The sequence below is a fragment of the Rana temporaria genome, chromosome 2 (assembly GCF_905171775.1).
Source record: "Rana temporaria chromosome 2, aRanTem1.1, whole genome shotgun sequence".
NCBI classification, from domain to species: Eukaryota; Metazoa; Chordata; class Amphibia; order Anura; family Ranidae; genus Rana; species Rana temporaria.
Genome location: NC_053490.1, coordinates 394,954,471 through 394,967,524, shown reverse-complemented (window position 1 = coordinate 394,967,524; position 13,054 = coordinate 394,954,471). Strand labels below are relative to the sequence as shown.

The 13,054-nt window shown below is 41.6% G+C and overlaps 1 protein-coding gene across 1 annotated transcript in view; it reads right to left on the bottom strand.

Annotated features, from left to right (window-relative positions):
• Positions 1-13,054, bottom strand: part of EFHC2 (EF-hand domain containing 2) — a 135,103-nt gene that overhangs the window by 37,400 nt on the left and 84,649 nt on the right. The window contains exon 11 of the mRNA XM_040338063.1: positions 11,110-11,243. Coding sequence (XP_040193997.1) covers positions 11,110-11,243 — 134 coding nt within the window. The remainder of the gene's footprint in view (positions 1-11,109; positions 11,244-13,054) is intronic.

The following is a 13,054-nucleotide window of genomic DNA, read 5'->3' as shown; positions in this document are numbered from 1 at the left end:
AAATACGTCAGGCTCTGATGAGGCACCTTAACGTTAACGTTGTTACCGTGAATAATTAAAATCTTTAATTACTTTTTGCTAAATGCTAAATAAAATCAGACATACTCAGAGAAGTCGTTCTTGTTTTTTATTCCACAAAAAAAATCATCTTCATACATATTTTGTAAAAGCAAAATTTTGATAATGTAGAAACATTGTTTACAATAAAGAGCTTGTAAAGGTTTGTTTTTTATTAAGGTAGTGCAGGGATACGCAATTAGCGGAAATCCAGCTGTTTTGCAGAACTACAAGTCCCATCATGCTTTTGCCTCTGGGTGTCATGCTTGTGACTGTCAGAGTCTTGCTATGCCACATGGGAATCGTAGTTCTGAAACAGTTGGATATCCACTAATTGCATATCCCTAAGCTATTGCATTGTAGTTTTTTTCTTCAATTTCACTACCAATAAATGTTTTTTTTTTTTTTTCTTGGTCTGAATTTCTCACTTCCTGTTCCTCCTTAGTAAGCTGTTCAATAAGCTGTGCTGACTGACTAAACACAGCTCAGATGATGTTGTCAGGTTTACTGAGAAGGAACAGGAAGTGAGAAATTCAGACCAAGAAAAAAAAATGTAGAAACATTGTTTACAATAAAGAGCTTGTAAAGGTTTGTTTTTTATTAAGCTAGTGCAGGGATACGCAATTAGCGGAAATCCAGCTGTTTTGCAGAACTACAAGTCCCATCATGCTTTTGCCTCTGGGTGTCATGCTTGTGACTGTCAGAGTCTTGCTATGCCACATGGGAATCGTAGTTCTGAAACAGTTGGATATCCACTAATTGCATATCCCTAAGCTATTGCATTGTAGTTTTTTTCTTCAATTTCACTACCAATAAATGTTTTTTTTTTTTTTTCTTGGTCTGAATTTCTCACTTCCCGTTCCTCCTTAGTAAGCTGTTCAATAAGCTGTGCTGACTGACTAAACACAGCTCAGATGATGTTGTCAGGTTTACTGAGAAGGAACAGGAAGTGAGAAATTCAGACCAAGAAAAAAAACATCTAAAAAGGAAATTAAAGGAAAAGGTAAACCAAAAATGCCAAGTATATTCGCAATTACATCTACAATGCAAAAATGAGAAGAAATTAAGCGATCGGGGGTGCCCTTTGTTGAAATCCAGGCTCCACCGTCCAAGGGGGGTGATAACGCAAAGGAGGCAGAAGGGAATCAGAGCAGCAGCACAAAGAAAGCCATGTGCAGCAAGGAGCAAATGTGTCCAATCTTGTGTGATCGCTGATGGCTCAAAGGAGCCTATTAAAAAAAAAATCTAACCTTTAAAACCCACTTTATTTTTAAACGTAAACATGGGTACAGGTCCTGTGCTGCATGAAAGGCACTAATGTCTGGGTGGTGACCTGGGTTGACGATTGGCTCCAATCACTTGAACAAGCTGACCAAGGACACCGAGGAAGGCCTGGTTGAAGGTAGCCAACTGCTCCATCTGCTGCCGGGCAATTTCTGCCTCCTGGCGCATAGCTTCCTGTGCATCCTGACGTAGTGCTTGAAACCGCCTCTCAGAAAGGTTATCCATTCTTTCCAGCTGCCTTTCTTCTGCTGCCCGCATATCCTCCATAACTGTGCGCAGATCCAACTGGAACCTTCTCCTTTCACCTGTAATATACAAAAGACCTAAATATTGCTTTTGGTAACATCTGCCAAACCAATACTGTAAGCTCCTTTCTCATCTGCCCCACTAGACTGTACCACACTGATTCACTGCCACACCTCTGTTCCCCCCGCTCATCTGCTACACCAATACACAGCACTGCTCATCTGCCCACTGCTGAACCCCCTTCTCATCTCTTCTACCACTGTACCTCCTGCTAATCCCCCCCTTCTCATCTCTTCCACCACTGTACCTCATGCACATCTCCCCCACAGCTGATCTCCCCCTCCTCATCTATTCAACCACTGTACCTCCTGCACATCTCCCCCACAGCTGGTCCCCCCCTTCTCATCTCTTCCACCACTGTACCTCATGCACATCTCCCCCACAGCTGATCTCCCCCTTCTTATCTATTCCAACACTGTACCTCCTGCACATCTCCCCCACAGCTGGTCCCCCCCTTCTCATCTCTTCCACCACTGTACCTCATGCACATCTCCCCCACAGCTGATCTCCCCCTTCTTATCTATTCCAACACTGTACCTCCTGCACATCTCCCCCACAGCTGATCTCCCCCTTCTTATCTATTCCAACACTGTACCTCCTGCACATCTGCCCCACTGCTGTTTTAGTTTAAGAAAATGCAGTTAAAAATTACTTTATTATCATCATGTCTTACCATTGTGCCTTGGTGCATTGGGAGTACTCTGTAGTTGGCTACTCTGTGGTTGGCTACTCTGTGGTTGGCTACTCTGTGGTTGGCTTGAGGAAATACTGCTGCTGTTGCTGCTGAAAGACATTGAAGGTCCATCTTCTGATAAGTTTGATGCATCAGTGGAGAGTCCATCAACTGTTTCTGAAAATAAACATATGGTTAGATATTATATTTTAAATGGTAAGCAGAGCGATATCCTATGCAAAGTTTTAAAAAAAAAAAACTTACCAAAGGGGTCTACCATAGATTCGAGAATTACAGTTGCAGAGTCCAGACCTCCCTCCCTGCCTTGGTTTGCTGGCCGATGACCGTAAATGGCGTCCATGGCGTCGTACCACCTCCAAGCAGTTGGACAGTTTCCACTACGGCTGTTGGCGTCCTTAATTTTTTTATATTGTGCTTTAAGCTTTTTAAGCTTTGCCCTACACTGGCCCGACGTCCGTTCAAATCCCTCGGCTGCCATCCGCTGAGAAATATCTTTATAGACCTTTTCATTTCTCACTGATCCATCAAGCTCACTCTGAATAACGCCATCGCCGATGATTGCTAAGAACGTAGATAGTTCCTCAGATAACCAGACCCTGCTGTTGTTTGCTGGCATCCTTCTCCTTTATATGGACTAATAAGGCGACGTGGTGATTGTTTGGCGCTTTGCTTTGACGTCAGCATTGATGTTTTCTGACCACCAATCAGTGGAAAGTACTGTGTGACGCCAGTAGCTCCGCCCTAACCGTACCGTTCCATTTTCTATGGACCCACATGAGAAGCAGGACCCTGAATGGTGCGGTACGGTTCGGTTTTATGGCACGCTTTCATAATGGAAACACCCAAAATAGCGTACCGTACCGAACCGTACCGAACCGATCCGCTCAGTGGAAACGAGGCATAAGTGAGAATATTGGATGAATAATCGTCCGTATCAAAAATGAAGAGGTTACTAAAGTTACAAAAATTCTTGTATGACAAAATCCAACTTTGGAAGGGATGTAATGTGTTGTATTGTAATGTATTATTTTTTTTCCGAGCATGCGAGGTCTTGCTCTTCTAATCTTTTTCGGATGAATACGGTAATGATTAAATGAAAAGTGTATAATCTGGTATCATACCAGAACATTTTTCATGTTTGTTACTTCGGATATTCTCAGATGAACGGTTGTGATCTGCTCTCGAAAGCTGTGTACCAACAATCAGATTATCATATGATCGCTTTGAAAGCTGTATTTTTTGTCAGATTTTCTGATCCTGTGAACTAGACTTTAGAATCAGGCCCCGTACACACGGCCGAGGAACTCGACGTGACAAACACATCGAGTTCCTCGGCCAGTTCAGCCCTGAAGCCGCCGAGGACCTCGGCGGGCCGAGAGCTCCCATAGAACAACGAGGAAATAGAGAACATGTTCTCTATTTCCTCGCCGAGGTCCTCGTCGGCTTCCTCGGCCGAAAGTGTACACACGGCCGGGTTTCTCGGCAAAATTCAGCCAGAAACTCGGTCGGAAGCTGAATTCTGCCGAGGAAACTGGTCGTGTGTACGGGGCCTAAGAGTGTCAACTAGTCAGATGTGTGCAGGAGGAAGGATACTCTCTCAGTGAAACTGCAATGAACTGCAACGATAATGTACTAAATATTAAGTCATATCCCCAGTTGATTCTCATTCAATTAGCCACTATGTCTGGCTTACAGAGTTCTAGAAATCAGGAATAATTTAATAATAAAGTAATCAATAGGTGCCGTACTACTGAATTCAGTTCAAAACAAATGTTAGGATGTAGTTTAAAGCAGGGAAATGCAGTCAGGGGAGGCAGAGCATACAAAAGAACATTAAACAAAATTAACAAGCTTTAAGAGTCGTAGCTCGGTGAACTGAGGTCGCAGAGACCCCAAATTTGTCCTACCCCACAACTGTTCAAATTTTGGGGCTCCTGCCACCTATAGTTCCAGAGAGACGGGGCTTATTGTTCAGCCTGTCAAAAGCTACATAGAGAGCGGTCAGTTTAAATACAAGCTGACACACTCTGCTTGCAGCAGACTGAAAGGTTGAGCTCACAGTGCCTCTCACTTCTTGTCAGGAGCACTGAGCTTAATGGACAGCTTAGAGCCTTGGACCAATGATAAAGCACCATTGGAACAAGCTGTCAAATAAAAATGCTGCAGTGGAGGCTGTCCTCTCACTGCAGTGTTATAGAAGGGGGCATGTGTCTAAAAGACAAATTCTCCCTTCCAGCCCAGCCCTCTTAAAGCGGAAGTTCACCCATACCTTACACATTTTCCCCTTCGCTTTATGCTCGTTTTGTCTAGGGGAATCGGCTATTGGTTTTAAAATATGATCCGTACTTACCCGTTTACGAGATGCATCTTCTCCGCCACTTCTGGGTATGGGCTGCGGGAATGGGCGTTCATTCTTGATTGACAGTCTTCCGAGAGGCTTCCGACGGTCGCATCCATCGCGTCACGATTTTCCGAAAGAAGCCGAACGTCGGTGCGTAGGTGCAGTATAGAGCCGCACCGACGTTCGGCTTCTTTCGGCTACGAGTGACGCGATGGATGCGACCCTCGGAAGCCTCTCGGAAGACTGTCAATCAAGAAGGAACGCCCGCTCCCGAAGACCCATACCCGGAAGCGACGGAAGAAGATGCATCATGAAAACTGGTAAGTACGGATCATATTTTAAAACAAATAGCCAATTCCCCTAGACAAAACGAGCAGGAAGCTAAAAAAAAAAAAAAAAAAAAAAAAGGAATTGGTTGAACTCCCGCTTTAACTACAAGGAAAAAACATGGGTTTATGAGTATAAGATTTACCCATAATCCCATGTTTTCCTCACACAGTTAAGAGGGAGAATGAGAATCTGCTGCCTGCTGAAAAGGTACTGTTACAACATATAGCATAATAATATATGATTTAGCTTTATTAAAGCATAATAATTTATTATTTATCTATTTATTGTGAAATTACTGGTTTGACATTATAACTTCAAACTTCAGTAATTTTTCAGTTAAGCCACCTGCTTGAGTACAGTTTTTAAGAATATAGTAAATTACCTTAAAAACAATATATAATTATTTGTATATTACTTACTTATGGTAATTAACCACTTGCCACCCAGGCCAAGTCTAAGGCCTCGTACACACGACCGAGGAACTCGTCGGAAAAGACACAACATTTTCCTCGACGAGTTCCTTGTTAGGCTTGTCGAGGAACTCGACAAGCTTGCTTTGCGTACACACGCTCAAGACAAAATCTCCTCGTTCTCAAACGCGGTGACGTACAACACATACAATGGCAAGGGAAGTTCGATTCCACTGACACAACCCTGGGGGCTGCTTTTGCTAATCTCATGTTACTGCGTGTTAAGTAAAAGTTTGGTAAGAGACGATTTGCACTTTTCAGTATGTTACAGAGTGAAAAATGTGTTATCTCCATTACAAACGCTACTTTTACCGAAGGTGCGCTCCCATCTCATACATTATTTTGAGCATGCGCAGGTTTCTTAGCATACACACGATCGTGTTTCTCGTCGAAAACCAGCCCGACGAGGAACACGACGAGGAAATTGAGACTCCCGTCGAGGAAAAAGAGAACTTGTTCTCTTTTTTCCTCGTCGAGTTCCTCGACAGTTTCCTCGATGAAAAACGTACACACGACCGGTTTCCTCGGCAAAAAAGCTCTCCCACCAAGTTTCTTGTGTGTATGAGGCCTAACACTTCTCTCCTACGTGTAAAAATACATATTTTTTTGCTACAAAATTACTCGGAACCCCCAAGCAATATATATATATCTATATATCTATATCTATAGATTGTTATATATTGTTTTAGAAGATATCCTAGGGGATAAAATGGTGGTTGTTGCAACTTTTTATGTTACACAGTATTTGCAGAGCAATTTTTCAAACATGTTTTTTTGGAAAAAAGTTTTATGAATATTAAAAAAAAAACAATTTAAAGTTAGCCCAATTTTTTTGTATAATGTGGAAGATGATGTTAAGCCATGTAAATAGATATCTAACATGTCACTCGCGGAATGACGCCAGACGTCGGTACTTAAAAATCTAGGCATCACTTCATTTTTTTTTTTACAGGTTACATGATTACAGTTACAGAGGAGGTCTAGTGCTAGAATTATTGCTCTCACTCTCAAGCCTCGTACACACGACCGAGGAACTCGACGGGCGAAACACATCGTTTTCCTCGTCGAGTTCCTTGTTAGGCTGTCGAGGAACTCGACAAGGCAAGTTTCTCCATTCCCGTCGAGGAAATAGAGAACTTGCTCTCTTTTTGGCTCGTCGAGTTTCTCGACAGTTTTCACGACGAAAATGTACACGCGACCGGTTTCCTCTGCAAAAAAATATCTCCCAGCAAGTTTCTTGCTGGTTTTTGCCGAGAAACTCGGTCGTGTGTACGAGGCCTAACATTCATGGCGTATGTAACCTGTGTGTATCTGGCTCTGATAATAGCCATTGCCTCACCAGCCACTGACCTCATTGCACATCCCTGGTTCAAAGCAGGAACCTTTGTAGAGCGCAGAGGGTGTATAACCTAATGCTATTTGTTTATAAAAAAAAAAGTACCTAATATCAATTAAAATATTTTAAAGTAACACTTTATTGATTTGGACTGACTTTGCATTTTATCTAGAAAGGTACAATTAGAACTAATAATGTGCAACTACCTAAAGAAGGTAATTATAATTAATGTTCCAGTAAGTACACAGACTAATGAAAACTAATCTGATTAGTTGCAGTGGTTTACTGCACACCATTGCTCTTTGTACTGTGTTTTAGTATGTAAGCCAGTTTAGGTATTCCCCAAAATAAAATTAAGAAAATAATATAAATGTATAACTAAAGATATACGACTCTACTGATGTAAATAAGCAATTTAAGTTAGGCGTGTACTTAAAAGCTATGTTCAGCTTTTAAAAAATAAAACATGCACATGTTTTTGCAGAAATAATGCATATTTCATTAAACAAAAATTATAGGAGTCTGCAACGCATTGCAACCGTGGTCAGTGGATTACAGGTGCAATGTCAGGCTCCTGCAAACTTCCTGCAGGTCTCTGTCAGTATCTCTGTACAGGTTTTCAGTTGGAAAGCTGGAAAAAGTGTCAATGGATTAAGAGTGCGCTGACTCCATTGAAAACTACAAGTCTGCCTGCCGCGGTGGTTGACTGGATTTGTAGTTCAATCATTTGCAGAGCTCTCTGAATGAATGATATGGTTGTGTGGGCAGAGCCCCATAATTTCAGAAGTGAAAGCTGTCACAGTGAAACCGCTTTAGGGGTAGGGTTTGCCTACCAACATCTTACACCCTAAATACGGGCACGGTATGTAACATGTTGCTAAAGCTGTATTTAGCCTTTAAAGGATAAGTTCACCATTTAACAAAAAATAATAAATGCTAATTTTTTTGCAGAGCCTCTAAAACATTGCACCAGTGATGAGCAGATCACTGTTGTCAGGGAAATCGTATGCACAGCCGTGCACAAAGACATGCATGAAGATGTGCACATGCTAATAATAATGACAACTAGAGGCTCCCTAATTTGCACGCATGCGCGTAATAATTCTCAATAATGACAACTAGACGTGCCCCAACTCGCATGTCTCTGTGCACGTGTGCATACGCATAACGCAAGTGTGATTGAATACCTTGCGCTCGTTTGCTTTTTTAAGGTGGTTCCAGAGACCAGAAGATTGTTGAGTGGTCGTCAGTTCCTACCATCTGTGACCTGATCCTGTGTTTGTTCCTGTGCATACCCAGCCTGTTTGAACCTGCTTGTTCCTAATACCTTGTTTCTGAACCGATTGCTGATTGGTTGCTGCCTGCTGTTCTGCACCCGCTGCTGTGTACCTGCATCTGCAAGTCCACCAGTCTGCCTGGTGTCTGGTGCCTGCTGTGGTGAATCTGCTTCTGCCAATCCACCAGTCTGCCAGCTGTCCGGCATCTGCTGCCATGCATCTGCATCTGCCAGTCCACCAGTCTGCCTTCTGTCCAGCACCTGCTGCCGTGCATCTGCATCTGCAAATCAACAAGTCTGCCTGCTGTCTGACACCTGCTGCCATGCATCCGCATCTGCCTGTCCACCAGACTGCCTGCTGCTTGGTACCTGCTTTAAGTACCTTCCATCCAGGATCTCCAATCAGGCACCCTAGCCACTCCATACCCTGCTATATCCTGTCACCACCTTCAGGAGAAACAGGACAGGAGGTGTAAAGAGAAGCGCTCCTGTCAGCTCAGCCTCAACCAGGTACATGACAGCTAGTGCCATGCAAGTTTCCTGCAGACTGTCAGTATATCTGTGTGCCCGTGCACACAGTACGGGCAGGTAGATATGATCTGACAAGAAGAGAGAATGAACTACCACAGCACCATGATAGTTTAATGAAAACTACAAGCTGACAGATGCAAAGTCTGCCTGGAATTTGTAGTTTTCTATTCAAAAAGGACTGTGAATGAGTTAGCTGCTGGGGGGAAGCGCGAGCCAGTCCATTTATAACTTGTTACATGTTACACCATGAATATGGGTGTAACATGTAACATGTTATGAAAGGTGAACATATTCTTGAAGGGTTGACATGTATTTCAATCCAGTTTTGAACAGAGTAGGGAAGAATTTGAATCCCTGGTGGGTTTGTATTGCTGTACAGGGCTTTGTTGGAGAGATCTTTACGCTGGACAGAATAGAGTCAGGTTTATTTTGCATCTGTCTCCCTGCTATGTACTTTCGCTCTCTCTGCTTGTCCTAGCAATTGTTGTCACTGAGACTAAGAGGGAGTGAAAATCCTAAATTTTGAGTTGTCACTGAAACAATCCGATCCTCCCATGGTAATTCTTTTTACAATAATGGCAGCCTAAGAAAATACTTCACTTTTTAAAGATTTGCTCTTGCTTCCTGATGTTTTTATTGGACAGGAAGTGAAGGAAAATATTCTCAATGGGACACAAGTATAAAAAAAAAACTAACAAGGGCTTTAACTCTTACCTACGCTATCAAAAACCGAGAGAAAACTGTTTTGGCTTTAGATATACTGTCCTTTAAGAACATTTAAGTAATAAAAAAGTGGGTAACTAAAGCGCTAGCCAACAGTGAAAATGATAAGTGACCAATACAATAACTCAAAATGCTGCTCAAATCTAAAATGTGCTAACAACAAATATAGGGTATAAAGTGGAAGTGATGAGCGCAAACTGAAAATCTAAAAGTGAATATAAAGACAGTCCAAAGACTGATACCATCTATAGATCAACGAAAATTGGCAAAAGGTGAACCATAAATAAAATCCTAAACTTAAAACCAAATACAACTAATGTATCAAAACATATGGATAAAGTCCAATGTGTATAAATCCAGTGAATCAACTTGTGTAAAAGCTTCTGCCCTTGGACATCAATATGGACAATCTGTATGGAACTTCACAATGATTGAGCTCACAGAGCGCTTACCTCCAATAAGAGGATAATGCGTATCAACAAAATCCTCGAGATGTTGGGATGGTTCCAAGAGAAATCCCCTCCAGTCAAAGGATGATGCGTGTCCCCGAAAAGAAACGAACAAAACTCTGATGAAGTCACGTGACGTGACGCAACGCGTAAGGTAGACGTGACCGGAAGTGACGCGATACCCTGACCGTCCACCGGAAGTGCCGCTGTTTTTGGCGTTTTATTCGTTTCTTTGATGTAAGCACATTTTATCTTCATTAAATTTCTTTAAGTGCTTACTTACTTCACGATGAGAGTTTTTTATCTCCATTTTTGCTCCTGTTAATTACTTGTGGCCACCTGTGAGCTGACTCCACCTCATCGAGACCTAGACTACTAGTGTACACAGAGAACGCTCCTGGAGTTCAACCCAGCAATAGGAGGATTTCGGGGACACACATCATCCTTTGACTGGAGGGGATTTCTCTTGGAACCATCCCAACATCTCGAGGATTTCGTTGATACGCATTATCCTCTTATTGGAGGTAAGCGCTCTGTGAGCTCAATCATTGTGAAGTTCCATACAGATTGTCCATATTGATGTTCAAGGGCAGAAGCTTTTACACAAGTTGATTCACTGGATTTATACACATTGGACTTTATCCATATGTTTTGATACATTAGTTGTATTTGGTTTTAAGTTTTGGATTTTATTTATGGTTCACCTTTTGCCAATTTTCGTTGATCTATAGATGGTATCAGTCTTTGGACTGTCTTTATATTCACTTTTAGATTTTCAGTTTGCGCTCATCACTTCCACTTTATAACATTTAAGTAATATTTGAGTGCAGATCTACATTAAGCATTTAATCTAAAACTTGTTAAAGATACAGACCTTTTTTTAACAACAGAACATCAGACAAGAACACCAAGAGATGTTAGTAGGTGGTCAGAGATTTCAAACTGATGACATTTAGGACATATATATTACATGTCAAGTGCTGCATGTCCCAAAACAAACAAGAGTTATAGTTATGCACTTAGGAAGTGCAGCTGTGAATACACAAGAACAGACTGGTGCTGTAAGGAAGACGATTAATTCATCTTAAGGCTTCCTAAATCACGCTGATAGATCAGACCTCTCAGCACGGTCTTCTAAATAGAAAGATTGTGGAAACCAGAGCGATGCAAGTGTAACCTTTGTTGCCTTTCTGGTCACCATGAAGTCATCACACACATAGTGAAAGCATGCTGGGATAGATTCTTCTAAAAAAGTGATAAATATAGCACACACTGGAAAAGCACAGCCATCTTTTACATTCACATTCCATACCTGAAGGTTTCATACGTCATCTCATGTCTGTTTCCAGGGTCATTAGCTACGAAGAGTAGCTTGATTTCTCTGGACTTCATTTCGCCAATATTCCTTAACTTCGTTATAATCGAAGCAATGTCTGACATAGGGAACTAGAACAGAAGAAAATGTTGAGTTCATTAGGTTACATACAGTATATTGGTATGTTTAAAGGGTCATTTAAAGGAACATGTCAAACATTCATAGACATTGTGGAGCTTTTTTCCAAGTCAACCTGCTCTTTGCAGGACAGAGCTACTGGTTCATTTTAATGCCCAGTCTTCCTCCTGTATATCGTCATCTTTTCTTTACTACCTATTCCATTCTGTTTGGAAACAGAAGTGAAGAGAACTATCCAGTACTCTCATGTATAGTATAATGTAATTCTCAACCTTCTTCACATGTGAAAAAGCTTGTTGATTGATTAGTCCAGAACTGCCACATGAAGGTGTGGGAGAGTCTTCCACCCTGTGTATACATTGACAGGGATCAATCTGTGCATTGGGCTTTTAATATAGCGAATATGAGAAGCTGTGGCGGATTAATAAAGTGAACCTGTTTCTTGCCCAAAGCACAGGTTTATCTTAAAGAATCAGTTTTAGAGAATTTTAGTTTAGAGTCAGCCTCTGGTTTCTTATATGTATTTACAGCTGTGCTCATAAGTTTACATAATTTATGATTTCTTGGCCATTTTTCAGAGAATATGAATGATAACACAAAAACTTTTCTTTCACCCATGGTTAGTGTTTGGCTGAAGCCATTTATTATAAGTCTTTTGTGGTATTTGTGGATGAGGCTCTTTATCTTCTCAGATGGAAAAGCTGCCCATTCCTCTTGGCAAAAAGCCTCCAGTCCCTGTAAATTCTTGGGCTGTCTTGCATGAACTGCACGTTTGAGATCTCCCCAGAATGGCTCAATGATATTGAGGTCAGGAGTCTGAGATGGCCACTCCAGAACCTTCACTTTATTCTGCTGTAGCCAATGACAGGTCGACTTGGCCTTGTGTTTTGGATCATTGTCATGTTGGAATGTCCAAGTACATCCAATGCGCAGCTTCCTGACTGATGAATGCAAGTGTTCCTCCAGTATTTTTTGATAAAATACTGCATTCATCTTGCCATCAATTTTGACCAAATTTCCTGTGCCGTTTGTAGCTCACACATCCCCAAAACTTCAGTGATCCACCTCCGTGTTTCACAGTAGGAATTGCGTACCTTTCATCATAGGCCTTGTTGACTCCTCTCTAAATGTAGTGTTTATGGTTGTGGCCAAAAATGTTGGTCTCATCACTCCAAATGACTTTGTGCCACAAGATTTGAGGCTTGTCTCTGTGCTGTTTGGTGTATTGTAAGTGGGATATTTTGTGGGATTTGCGTAGTAATGGCTTTCTTCTGGCGACTTGAACATGCAGCCCATCTTTCTTCAAGTGCCTCCTTTTTGTGCATCTTGAAACAGCCACACCAAATGTTTTCAGAGAGTCCTGTATTACACTTGAACTTATTTGTGGGGGTTTCTTTGCATCACAAACAATTTTCCTGGCAATTGTGGCTGAAATTTTAGTTGGTCTATCTGACCATAGTTTGGTTTAAACAGAACCCCTCATTTTCCACTTCTTGATTAGAGTTTGAACACTGCTGATCTGCATTCTCAATTCCTTGGATATCTTTTTTATATCCCTTTCCTGTTTTATACAGTTCAAACTACCTTTTCCCACAGATCCTTTGACAATTCTTCTGCTTTCCCCATGACACAGAATCCAGAAACATCAGTGCAATACTGGATTAAAGATGCAAGGGTCTGTAAGGAGTCCAGAAACTCATTGACCTTTTATACACACACACACTAATTGCAAGCAAACAGATCACAGGTGAGGATGGTTACCTTTAATAGCCATTCAAACCCCTTTGTGTCAACTTGTGTGCAT